This window comes from Rhopilema esculentum, chromosome 18, assembly GCF_057945365.1.
Source record: "Rhopilema esculentum isolate cy_ngs chromosome 18, ASM5794536v1, whole genome shotgun sequence".
In the NCBI taxonomy this organism is placed as follows: Eukaryota; Metazoa; Cnidaria; class Scyphozoa; order Rhizostomeae; family Rhizostomatidae; genus Rhopilema; species Rhopilema esculentum.
In genome coordinates this window covers 4,295,571-4,309,031 of record NC_142832.1, presented here as the reverse complement: position 1 = coordinate 4,309,031, position 13,461 = coordinate 4,295,571, and the positions used below count along the sequence as shown (strand labels likewise).

General features: G+C 35.0%; 1 protein-coding gene across 1 annotated transcript in view; it reads right to left on the bottom strand.

Moving 5' to 3' along the window:
* Positions 1-13,461, bottom strand: part of LOC135696647 (TPR repeat-containing protein DDB_G0287407) — a 54,065-nt gene that overhangs the window by 3,104 nt on the left and 37,500 nt on the right. Inside the window, exons 6-21 of the mRNA XM_089113622.1 lie at positions 13,170-13,303; positions 12,467-12,568; positions 12,135-12,227; positions 8,579-8,635; positions 8,057-8,199; positions 7,516-7,624; positions 6,620-6,721; positions 5,979-6,152; positions 4,911-5,095; positions 4,360-4,505; positions 3,709-3,856; positions 2,575-2,680; positions 1,876-2,004; positions 1,132-1,244; positions 699-831; positions 25-141 (exon numbers count right to left, since the gene is read on the bottom strand). Of these exons, the coding sequence (XP_088969748.1) occupies positions 25-141; positions 699-831; positions 1,132-1,244; positions 1,876-2,004; positions 2,575-2,680; positions 3,709-3,856; positions 4,360-4,505; positions 4,911-5,095; positions 5,979-6,152; positions 6,620-6,721; positions 7,516-7,624; positions 8,057-8,199; positions 8,579-8,635; positions 12,135-12,227; positions 12,467-12,568; positions 13,170-13,303 (1,991 nt within the window). The remainder of the gene's footprint in view (positions 1-24; positions 142-698; positions 832-1,131; positions 1,245-1,875; positions 2,005-2,574; positions 2,681-3,708; positions 3,857-4,359; positions 4,506-4,910; positions 5,096-5,978; positions 6,153-6,619; positions 6,722-7,515; positions 7,625-8,056; positions 8,200-8,578; positions 8,636-12,134; positions 12,228-12,466; positions 12,569-13,169; positions 13,304-13,461) is intronic.

Genomic DNA, 13,461 nt, shown 5'->3' with positions numbered 1-13,461 from the left:
GTTGTCCTTTATCTGAGTACACACCTTGTTCTCATCTCCTGAGCAATTCTTTCGCAATTCAATTGATCTTTCGCAGTAATCAACTACTTCTTTTTCCATTGGTAGAAGGCTTGCATTTTCCCCCTCTGAGCTCCTAATTATCTAAAGAAATGAAAGTATTATCATGATTAGAAAAGACATGATGAAAAAAACAAAGTTATCCATCGAAAAGTTGATACAAAGAGTGTTTTAAGAGAAGATTTTAACAGTGGCAAGGGGATGCAGGAAATTTTCTCCTGGCAATGGAGAAAAGCATTTTAAGAAAGAATCATTCTCCCCTTCTTGTGATCAAAGAGTAAGCGCATTTGACTAAATCTTTATTATGCATGCTCCCTGACCCAAAAACAGGGGGATCATTCATTCATTAGAAGCTGGTTTCCAAAACAAACCACTGCAAAAATCTTGAAAGGCTCATGGTAATATCTGATTTCTATGTTAAAACGATCCCTTAAAAAAATGAGGGGGGGGGGGGGCTCATTTTTAACAGCCGAAAACAGGTAAATTTATACCATGAGTGAGGTTCCATTGATTACAGGGTATTCCAGGAACTTTTGTAGTGCATATTAATCGCTTTGAAAAAATCAATCATTGTGAAACACTCTTCAGAGTAATAAAACGTCAAAATGTTGATAAAGAATTCTTAGCCAGGAACATCATACCTCGCCCTTACAAGACGCAAGCAGCTGGTAAATATCTGCCATTTGGTCTGGTCGGCTGCCAAGTTTGCTCTCTTCCAATTCCGCTAGCTTACGCAGCAAATCAAGCCCAATATTGTACTGGCCGACTTGAATACTAGAACATAAGATAAAAAAGCTGTAGATGAATGGCTGTAAACAACTTCTTGGATTAAACATTTCATTAAAAGTATTATAAAAGTCGAGTGAAAAAAGTTTCTCAAATCACAACGATGATCGCAAAAAAAGTAATTTACAATTCTAAAATACGAGGGGAGACACAAATGACGAATATTTATCTGAAGTGGATTCTCTCCCTTTTATCGTACTATCTGTGTATAGGAAGTGCATGGCGAATACGTGAACCGTTGCGGGAAAAATAAGCGAGCTAAGAAAAATTTCAGTTCATAAAACGTACTCGAAGTTGACGACTTTTTCGATCAAATTGGAGTATTCAACATCAGAAATTTTTCCTTCCTGGCTCTGCAATTCTTTCTTGTATCGTTCACCAGCCACATCATAACCACCGGCCTATGTAGAAAGAGCAATTCTTTGATCATGAGAAGAAGGCAATAAAACCACAGAATCAAAGGTGAGTGTGGGCACAGATGCAGTACCCGTGTGAAAACACAGGTTTTCCTTTTTGCTGATATTTTTCGACTCTCAAAATGTTAAGAGAGAAAACAAGAGGCAAGTTACTTTTACTTATATCTAGGCAAACTAATCTTATGTTTCACGGTTCCAGCAGGTTTCTCTTGAAAAAAATCAAGGAAGTAAGAAGGATGCTATGGATTTCAAGAAACAATGGCCTTTCTTGAAAAGAACCTGCAAATAATAAACATTTTCTGTCCCTGTGTTTCTTTCTAGTCATTCTCTTTCAATTAAAATAAATGCACTCATTTTAAGCATCGATTTCCAACAAATTACTGTAAGCTCTCATACCTCAGGGCATTAACCTAAAATTCCATAGATGGTGCAATTATTATGTAAAGGTAAGAATGTCACACAAAAATTCGACAGTCCAAGTATAATTTTTGCTAAACCATGAACAATTTGCAATGGCCTTGCTCTTTGGGGCAAGAATCCATATTATATTTGCAATCTGGTAATTAAAACAGACGAATAACTTGCCCTCTGCTGATAAGATACTTTAAAAATCTACCTTTTGCCAGTAATGTATCAAGTCACTGCTGACGTCAAAGGAGAACAGTCGATCGAATATTTCCCAGTCTGCTAAGCAATCAGCCAGACCTTCAACATCGTCAAGCTGCTCCAAATGATAGGGAAGTTCCTAGAATGAAATGGAAGTTCCTAGAAATTATATATAAGCTTGCAATCAGGGTGCACTGATAATCATTAACAGAAAAGTTGTAAAGCGATCAATAACCAACCTGACCAAAATATTCTCTGTTTATCACTATAAAAACTATTTATGTTTGAAACCAAAGAAGGCCTTCTGAATAGAAAAAGTCAACACATTTTGACGTTCACCAGCGTTGAGACTTGCTGGGTTTTGAAATTTTGGTTTCCATGACCATGGTACTATTGAGCCCAGGACGGGCTCTAGCCCTCTGAATTTTCTTCACACAGCTCTTTCCGTATTTTGCACAACCAGCGTGAATCTCTCAAATCATTTTCATTTTACATGCATATTTAATCCAAGGGACTAAATTTGAACTAGAGGGGAAAAAGTTGGTATAACCACTGGTTGAAATCTTTTAGTAAAATATCTAACTTTATAGAAAAGGATTTTCTGGCCTTGATTTCAAGGTTAAAATTTAACCAAGGCTGTGTTTTCCAACTAAAAGGTCTCTCGATGACTTCAATCCAAAAACGCAAACAACATTCATGTTAAGTTTACCTCAGCTTTGCGATCCAGATCATCTTCATTCTTAAAATGAACTGCAAGAATTGTGTGCCAGGATTTCTTCCTGCTTTTAATGTCATCTTCACTTCCAGCAAGGAACCTTAAAATAATGGCTATATTTAAATTTGATGCTGGAAAGTCATCATTTTTCGAAACCTACTTACAAGTTATCTTTAGTAAAACTATCTTCTAATGGAAACTTTTCATTTTGAATTCCAGTTAAAACTACAATTACAAATCTCACTATTACAAGGTAATTTGTAACTGGCTAGCCTGTTTGTACAAAATAAAACTATTACAATCGAAGTAATGAGAAAAGAAAAAAAATGGTAGTAACGAGAAAAAAAAATAATAATAATAATAATAACTAACATTCTGACAGGTTGACTTGGTCAGATGTAATATCATCTACTATTATTCAAGGACCTGTTTCCCTATCTAATTGCAACTGTTAAATTAAAATGGTAAAAATCATATAAGAGTAAAAGCTTTACTCACAACAACAAAATCAGAAATTTATTTACAGTAAGCAAAATCAGGATTCAAATGGAAAGAAAAGTATTTTAATGCAAACAGCGATTGCTACAGCAGTTGGATAAATTGCGTACACCAGATTGACTGCTTGTGCAAGAGCCCTCTCAAAACAAATTGTGCTTTTCGGCTTTAGAGCTCCTTCGTAGCTATGCTATGCCAATAAACAACATTACAAAACCATGTCCTTGATTGGTTACACAAAACGCAAGCACATGACCGGTTTAGTTATCGAATCAGTACCGGGTGCATAAAGAGAAATCACCACTGCAGTCAAAGGGAGAAAACGAACACAACTAGGCATATGTTTGTGTAGACAGAAGGAGTTCGTTCTCTCACTTGGACTCCAGTGGTGATTTCTGTAAAGGCACGCGATACTGGTTGGACACTATACCGGTCCAGTGCTTGCATTTTTCTGATTGGCCTATTTCGATCCACAATTAGGTACATACTTGCTAATTTGTTAAACAGAAAGCACAAAATAGTAATGATTTCTTTCGCTCTCAAAACAGATCTTCAGACGACTTAATTTAATTCATGTTAAAATCCAACAGAAAAAAGGAAAAGGTTTATGATTTGATTGCAATGTTTACATACTTTTTCTCAAAAGCATCGGAGTAGGATTGATGAGCAAAATCTAGTCTTCCATCTCCAAAAGCTGCATTGGTCTTCAGATAAGGCTGCACTCGATCGTAAACAACTGCCCAGCGTCGATAAGGCAAGACATCGTACTCAAACGTGGTATCTGTGTAGAAGTAGGCACATCAAACCTTGTCAAAATTGTTGGAAGACGTACACAAAATCTTAACAGTTGTTTAACGTTGATTGTCAGTAACAGTCTAACTAGGACTTGACACATGAACACTTTAATAATGGAATCAATATTATAAAGGGGAGGGGGGAAGAATATAGCAACAGTGTTGACAACTTGGAGAGGCAGTTAAATATTGGGTTGTCAATTTCAGGGACAAAGGCTACTGTCTGTTTTAGGAAATTGCTAGTTTCCTGGATACTTTGGGGCAAATCATTTATACATTTTTTAGAGATGCTACATCCATCTATTGAGGTACTCCTGAAATTCTAAATTACGAAAAAACCCTCAAAGCGGTGCTATCTTATGATAAAATAAAAAGGAGCAGCCCATCCAAATATGATATGTTTTTAAAAATCAGACACTAAATGAGTGCAGAACAATACATTAGGTATTACCAAATGCATATCCCTTATAAATGCAGTGTGCAACCCTACCTTGACTTTTTTCGTACGTGCAAAGCAACGATCTGAGCTCTCTTTCAAGAAGGCCTCGTCTTGATGTGTATATAAGGAATAGTGTAGCCATGACAAGCCTGTGTTCTGAGCCCGAATCGAGGCCACCAATCAACAGTTCTTGCAGCCTAGAAACATAAAAAGGGTGTTAAAAATACGATGTTATTTGAAGAAGGAAAATCTAGGTTCGCTGTTTCTTTTAGAATCTCGATGGAAAATAAAGATCACTGCTCTGAAAACAGTTACTGTTTGTTTTGTTCATAGGACGAAACATTTATTAAGTATTTCAGCAACTTACTTAAGGAGGGGGGGGGTTTGGTTTCAGTTCATGTTGAAAAATCAGTTTAAGCCAGCGATAAATCCAAGATGGTGAATTCACAAACGGCTGGCACCGTATGAATTCTCTCCTATACTTAATAAAAATATCAACGCTCTTTTTCGTGTTTAGGCCTGATGCATGTAACTTTTAACCCAAATTATCATCGAAGACTCTACTCTGAGATTCTGTAACATAGAATTAAGAGAATGCTCACCCATTTAAATCTGTTGGCAACGCTTTCAAATCTTCCATCGATTTGGCACTGTAATTCGTGATGATATATTGACAGGCTAGGCATATCCACAATAAATTGTTCGCACCGGGCAAATTCAAAAAGTATCCGTATTCCTCATCCGTTAATACAATACTGTACTTTGACAGTTGTGATTTGAAAATCTCCTATTGAACAAAAGAAGAGCATGGACATTTAGCGGCCTTGTCGTGACTGTAATTGTAATCGCAACATAACATTACATAAGGTAGGCAATATATAACAATTTATTCATTTCGAGCAGGGAAATATTGCTAATAAATTAGGTAATTAAGACTTAGATATATTTTATAACAGTTTTCAGTTATGAATCCAATATGTTTCATGTTTATTGCAATGTACGAATTTTAGCGTGTAAAGCACGACTAACTTCATGGGGCTTTCTTCTTTGAAACGCAGCCATATTGACTTTTTAATCAAAATCGTTAAACCATTGCTAGCGAATTTTAAGCCTAGAGACGATCTTGATCTAAAGGAAAATTAATATTATCACATCTGTTACAATAACAGAGATTTCTTTGGTATTTGCCTTTGGTAAATAAGTCAAATTCGATTGAAGAAAAAAATCTCACACATAAATTAAACACAAGAGACACCGATTTTTTAGGACTTTAAAAATATCGAAGTCTCCTTACAATACTAGTTGTACTGTATATCGTTAAAGTGGCGTGAAAACAGCTTATTCAAAATAAAGAAAAATTAGTTGGTCTTTTCAGTTTCTCATTATTACACTCACTTATATAAAAAACTTTCTATAAGAAACTATGCCCTAAAATGAGCAAAAAAACTAAGATAGTACTGATCACACTAAACTTTAAAAACTGCTCGAAATTCCTTCTTTTAAAGGAATTTCAAAGATCAGGCGCTTTTAAAAAATGAATAAATCTAAATAACAGAAAGGTTGGAATTTCTTTCCTATCGTCACATTTCCCACAAAATATATATTCACATATTACAAACATAGCAAAATTTGCACACTGTAAGTATTAAATGTTGCCATAAAGAACTCACCATTCTCAAGCCAAACTCCATCGTGCTCACTTCGACTGTAGAACTTTCATGTGAATATTTGTGGACGATTTTGTGGCTGACGGTTCCAGTTGTAGTGGACAGTATCACACGGACATTGTTGGAAAGAACAGGGGGAAGCCATCGACGGACAAGTTTCTGTTGGTCAGCATCGATCTAGTTCCAAAAAGACGTTTATTGTAGAAATTCAAAGAGTTTTTGTAGTTCATTTCTGGCTGAAGTTATTAATAAATTGCAAGGATATCATATAACAGACGAATTCCGAAATTTTGAACCGAAAGTTTGGTTGGTACCTTAGAATTCTCCAAGTACAACGTACTTCCATTTTTACGAACTTTTTCTTGATCCAGTTGATAGCACCAAGAATTGCTATACAATCGCGTATTTTTCTCTCAGCACTGAGAAGTTGTGCCCAAATTTAGCATAACATAACATAGACGCAAACATATATAAGCGTGCCCAGCTCTGCCTGTACAGTATCGAGTACTATATGACAGACGGTTAAAAAATTAAGTTCCATAAACTTGTAATTATGAACTTGTCTTTTATTGAGAACAGCTTAGGGCTAAATCGCAAGAGAAGCTCTTCCATGAGATATTTGTACGTTATGTTAAGATTCTTACCAGATCAATTGCATCGATGTAGATAATTATGGGCACTGTGCCATAGGCAAGGACATTTCTCACTCTCTGCGTCATCATATCCAGATCATCAAAAACTTCAGGCTGAAATGAAAAAAAAATGAATTAATGGCTGCATCAATGTCATTATTGCCACGCTTAGAAAACAGTTTATATTCACTTGAAGAGCTATTTTTTTCCATTCCTGTAAAAAGCAGCAAGGATATTAAACAGAGTTAATTTTAAGGAATTTTTGTCACTGCACATATTCAAAACTTTTGGAATTTTGGATTTCACCTTTTGAAAATTTTCATGATCACACCCTTCAATCTAACTGAATTATGATCACTGTTACTGTTATGTTTTCGTTTTTAATATTGCAATGCTCTTTTGTAAGCTTTATGTGTCTACTGGCAGTTGCTTCAATTTTCCTTTTTCAATGGTAAATCTCTTTATTGTAGCTTTATCATTGCACAAAATTTGAGTTTATCACTGTACAATAACGATTTACCACTGCACAAATTGGTTATCACTGCACGTTAAAATAAACACTGATATTCAACTATCTCAGCTTTTTCAAACTCGCTGAAAAAGGAACCTCAAACGCCAGCTCGATGAAGATCCGTAAATACTCAAACAGACTTCAAATTCGAGCTGCTTTTCTCCTCGGACAACTGCCACAAACCCCATCTTGAAAACATCCTCATGTTGCAACATCTCGAAAAGTTACCATTTCAAAATAAGCCCCAAGAAATAAAATGTTAAGACAAAGCTAAAAATTGCATTGGATGCGGTGTTTCAAACGAGTGATTAATTTCTAACTTAAAAGATAAAACAAAAAATGGTAAAAGTTCATGAAAATTGATGAGAATTTCATATAATTGATATTAATAGCTAACCTTGAGTTGGCCTGTCTCTTTCAGGAGTCTCTCTAGAAATGAAACCAAGTCCGTTGACCCTGGAGCTGACCCGACAAAATGCAGGAGTACCTTCCACCGCAATGCACCCCTAAATACAGCATAAATTCAGATTCATACAAGCATTAAAGGCTTTTATAAAGGCTAAAGAATGTCTTGGATACAGAGTAAGAAACACTGCCATATTTGACAGAAATATGAAGTTTAAACAATTATCCCTTAAAACTCTTCTTTCTCTTCTTCTTATATGTATTGCGAGAGTCAGATCACAAAAGGAGAAAGAACAAAATATATACATTTCATTTTAAGCTCTGAAAAATATCAGTCAACATATGACTCCACTTCATCACTACGATGCTACACCAGCAATTTCATCCTTGAGGCGATATTTTGCAAGCAGCCCCAACTTTGCCAGAAGCCTTTCACTGATAAACTAATCTTCTCCTAGGTTAGAGTGGCTGCTCAAGTGCTCTCAGAATTATGTGCCCCCTTTCTACCCCTATGACTGCTCTATGGTACATACGAAGGCACGGGGATTCCTCCATTTTCACAAAGATCCATGGTTCTTCTTGCACTTTGAGCAAGGATCGTTGTTTTTCCAGTTCCATGGCTGCCGTGGACGATGATTGGCGATGGTTCTGTTGGCTCTTTTATCTCCTTCTCGATCTGAAAAAGAATGTAGATAAATATCAAAGCTGTAGAAAATGGTTCCCATTCATCACAATTTGAAGCATTGCAGAATATCTGTAAAAGCCTCTAGATACACGGTGAAATCTGTCACAAAGACAATTATAAATTTCTTTCAACTGAATACTCTACTGAAGGACTTATACTTGAAGAAATGTTTCATGGTGCTTTACGTACAAGAAATGTTAATGGATTGTCACGTAAAAGATATAAAAAAGATAACCTAAATCGACTGTTAGTAAAAACGGATGATAGATATAGTTTTCAAACAAAAACCTTAGCTATTTGTACGTCACAACATATAAATGATAAAGTTTTAGGATGGCAAGTTATATCTGTGAAAGAATGCTTTACCCACCTTTGCAATGATTTCCTCTCTGAGAGATGAATTATCTGCATAATATGCTACGTAATTCTAGAAAAACAATAAACAAACAAAGTGCTTGTCAGTGGGCAGTTTTTGGACTCAAGGATGCATTACGTTGAGATCCGAAAAAATAAGGCTGTAACTTGAAGCAAAAATTGAAGAAGGCTTTTTCTGGTTCATAAACCATGAACGTTTCAAAAAACAACGGTAGTATTAGAATACCAGTACAGTATGAGATATCCAGTACAGTACAAATACAGTACAAATACAGTACAAAGAAAGTACAGTACAAATACAGTACAAATACAGTACAAATACAGTACAAATACAGTACAAATACAGTACAAATACAGTACAAATACAGTACAGTACAGTACAAATACAGTACAAATACAGTACAGTACAGTACAAATACAGTACAAATACAGTACAAATACAGTACAAATAAAGTACAGTACAAATACAGTACAAATACAGTACAAATACAGTACAAATACAGTACAAATACAGTACAGTACAGTACAAATACAGTACAAATACAGTACAAATACAGTACAAATACAGTACAAATAAAGTACAGTACAAATACAGTACAAATACAGTACAAATACAGTACAAATACAGTACAAATAAAGTACAGTACAAATACAGTACAAATACAGTACAAATACAGTACAAATACAGTACAAATACAGTACAGTACAGTACAAATACAGTACAAATACAGTACAGTACAGTACAAATACAGTACAAATACAGTACAAATACAGTACAAATACAGTACAAATACAGTACAAATACAGTACAGTACAGTACAAATACAGTACAAATACAGTACAAATACAGTACAGTACAGTACAAATACAGTACAAATACAGTACAAATACAGTACAAATACAGTACAGTACAGTACAGTACAGTACAGTACAAATACAGTACAAATACAGTACAGTACAGTACAAATACAGTACAAATACAGTACAAATACAGTACAAATACAGTACAAATACAGTACAGTACAGTACAGTACAGTACAGTACAGTACAAATACAGTACAGTACAGTACAAATACAGTACAGTACAGTACAGTACAGTACAGTACAGTACAGTACAGTACAGTACAAATACAGTACAGTACAGTACAAATACAGTACAAATACAGTACAAATACAGTACAAATACAGTACAGTACAGTACAGTACAGTACAGTACAAATACAGTACAGTACAGTACAAATACAGTACAAATACAGTACAGTACAGTACAGTACAGTACAGTACAGTACAAATACAGTACAAATACAGTACAGTACAGTACAAATACAGTACAGTACAGTACAGTACAGTACAGTACAAATACAGTACAAATACAGTACAAATACAGTACAGTACTGTACAGTACAAATACAGTACAGTACAGTACAGTACAGTACAGTACAGTACAGTACAGTACAGTACAGTACAGTACAGTACAGTACAGTACAGTACAGTACAGTACAGTACAGTACAGTACAAATACAGTACAAATACAGTACAAATACAGTACAGTACAGTACAGTACAAATACAGTACAAATACAGTACAAATACAGTACAAATACAGTACAGTACAGTACAGTACAGTACAGTACAGTACAGTACAGTACAGTACAGTACAGTACAGTACAGTACAGTACAGTACAGTACAGTACAGTACAGTACAGTACAGTACAGTACAGTACAGTACAGTACAGTACAGTACAGTACAGTACAAATACAGTACAAATACAGTACAAATACAGTACAGTACTGTACAGTACAAATACAGTACAGTACAGTACAGTACAGTACAGTACAGTACAGTACAGTACAGTACAGTACAGTACAGTACAGTACAGTACAGTACAGTACAGTACAGTACAGTACAGTACAGTACAAATACAGTACAGTACAGTACAAATACAGTACAAATACAGTACAAATACAGTACAAATACAGTACAGTACAGTACAGTACAGTACAGTACAAATACAGTACAAATACAGTACAGTACAGTACAAATACAGTACAGTATAGTACAAATACAGTACAAATACAGTACAAATACAGTACAAATACAGTACAAATACAGTACAGTACAGTACAAATACAGTACAAATACAGTACAAATACAGTACAGTACAGTACAGTACAGTACAGTACAGTACAGTACAAATACAGTACAAATACAGTACAGTACAGTACAAATACAGTACAGTACAGTACAAATACAGTACAAATACAGTACAAATACAGTACAGTACAGTACAGTACAGTACAGTACAGTACAAATACAGTACAAATACAGTACAAATACAGTACAAATACAGTACAAATACAGTACAAATACAGTACAAATACAGTACAAATACAGTACAAATACAGTACAGTACAGTACAAATACAGTACAAATACAGTACAAATACAGTACAAATACAGTACAGTACAGTACAGTACAAATACAGTACAAATACAGTACAGTACAGTACAAATACAGTACAAATACAGTACAGTACAGTACAAATACAGTACAAATACAGTACAAATACAGTACAGTACAGTACAGTACAGTACAGTACAGTACAGTACAAATACAGTACAAATACAGTACAAATACAGTACAAATACAGTACAGTACAGTACAAATACAGTACAAATACAGTACAAATACAGTACAAATACAGTACAGTACAGTACAGTACAGTACAGTACAAATACAGTACAAATACAGTACAAATACAGTACAGTACAGTACAGTACAGTACAGTACAGTACAAATACAGTACAAATACAGTACAAATACAGTACAGTACAGTACAGTACAGTACAGTACAGTACAAATACAGTACAAATACAGTACAAATACAGTACAAATACAGTACAGTACAGTACAGTACAGTACAGTACAGTACAGTACAGTACAGTACAGTACAGTACAGTACAGTACAGTACAGTACAGTACAGTACAGTACAGTACAGTACAGTACAGTACTGTACAGTACAAATACAGTACAAATACAGTACAAATACAGTACAGTACAGTACAGTACAAATACAGTACAAATACAGTACAAATACAGTACAGTACAGTACAGTACAGTACAGTACAGTACAGTACAGTACAGTACAGTACAGTACAGTACAGTACAGTACAGTACAGTACAGTACAGTACAGTACAGTACAGTACAGTACAGTACAGTACAGTACAGTACAGTACAGTACAGTACAGTACAGTACAGTACAGTACAGTACAGTACAGTACAGTACAGTACAGTACAGTACAGTACAAATACAGTACAAATACAGTACAAATACAGTACAAATACAGTACTGTACTGTACTGTACTGTACTGTACTGTACTGTACCGTACAGTACAGTACTGTACAGTACAGTACAGCGCAGTACAGTACAGAACAGTACCGTAAAATACCAGTACAGTACAAATCCCAAATTGAGATATCGTTGTCACTTGTATTTTAGTTTCAGCTTTCTTGAAGCATTGACTATAATCATAAATATGTTATCATACTCGATGTGCTTGGCGTCTCTCTTCAACGGGGTCGAGATCTGTTGGATCTAATGGGTAGAGTTCGTCTATTCTCTTCTTGAAAAACTCCAAAACCTGTAAAAGGACCAACAGCATTTTAGCTACAAATAAAATGGAATGGAGACAGCACAGAGCCTTGAGCAACTCTAAGCATTACTTAAACAATTATCAGAGGTCAATTCAATTTTCTGTCAAATGCAATCTATTTTGGTTTGAGACTGAAAACTTTTTTATTGCATTCTAATAATGTTATAAAAAGATGCCATTGTCTCAAAATTTACTGAAGAAATTCTAACGCTGAAGACTTAACTTACCACAGTGCCAAAAGATGTGACTTCACCAGTCAGTCCTGTTACTTTCAAAGGAGCTCCCTCTTCTACCTGGGCACTTGCTTGATATGTGTGGACCTGTGTGTTCTGGAAAGAGCGTTATATGTGATTGCTTTTGGGCACACTGAGTTACTCATAAACTTCTTCAACAAATCACATTAGACTTCTTAAAACTACAATGTAATAGTGCAACTATAAAAAACGTAGCACAGAACCGGACGTTCTGTTTCCCTTTTTTTCGCCAAAACCTGCCTGAGTCCGTTTTTCCGTATGATGTGGGGGAAAATATGCAGATATAAAAAAAGTGCTTGAAATGATTAAATAAAATGAAATACGACGAAACAAGAAATATAAAAGAAAAACATAGACGTGGTTTACATTGGTATTTTTGAAACTGCATGTGAAATCATACAAGGTTCACGACAGTAAAAAGAATGACAATAATAGTTATGCAGCAATGATATGAAATAATTTTAGACTGTGATTTTTAACATGTAAATACAGTGTACACGAACTTAAAAAACATCCCATACCATTAAACGTCGAAAATATCCTTTTGGATATTCGCCAACTGTATTTTTTATATTTAGCTTTTAACATACTAGATTTTTTTACGATATCCGCGATCTCTGTATACACTAACTTCATGGCAATAAACTGTGACCCAATATACTGAAGTTTTGCTTACCGGAAACATATTGAGCAGTTCAGTTTTTAAACGACTTGTGCGTGTTGAGCTGAGCTCCGATGAGGCAACGAAATCTTTCTTGGATGTATCAGGACAATTGACCAGAAACTCGGGATCTCGAACCATGAATAATGCTGTGGGGAAAAGTCAGAAGATGTTTGTTAATGATTATCCAAAACTTTACTGATGAAATTTTGAAAACACATCTTTAAAATTGTCATTGTTGCTTAGTAGAGCTGGAATACATCGACAAGCAACATTGGAACTTTCACTACACAAAACAACCAATAAA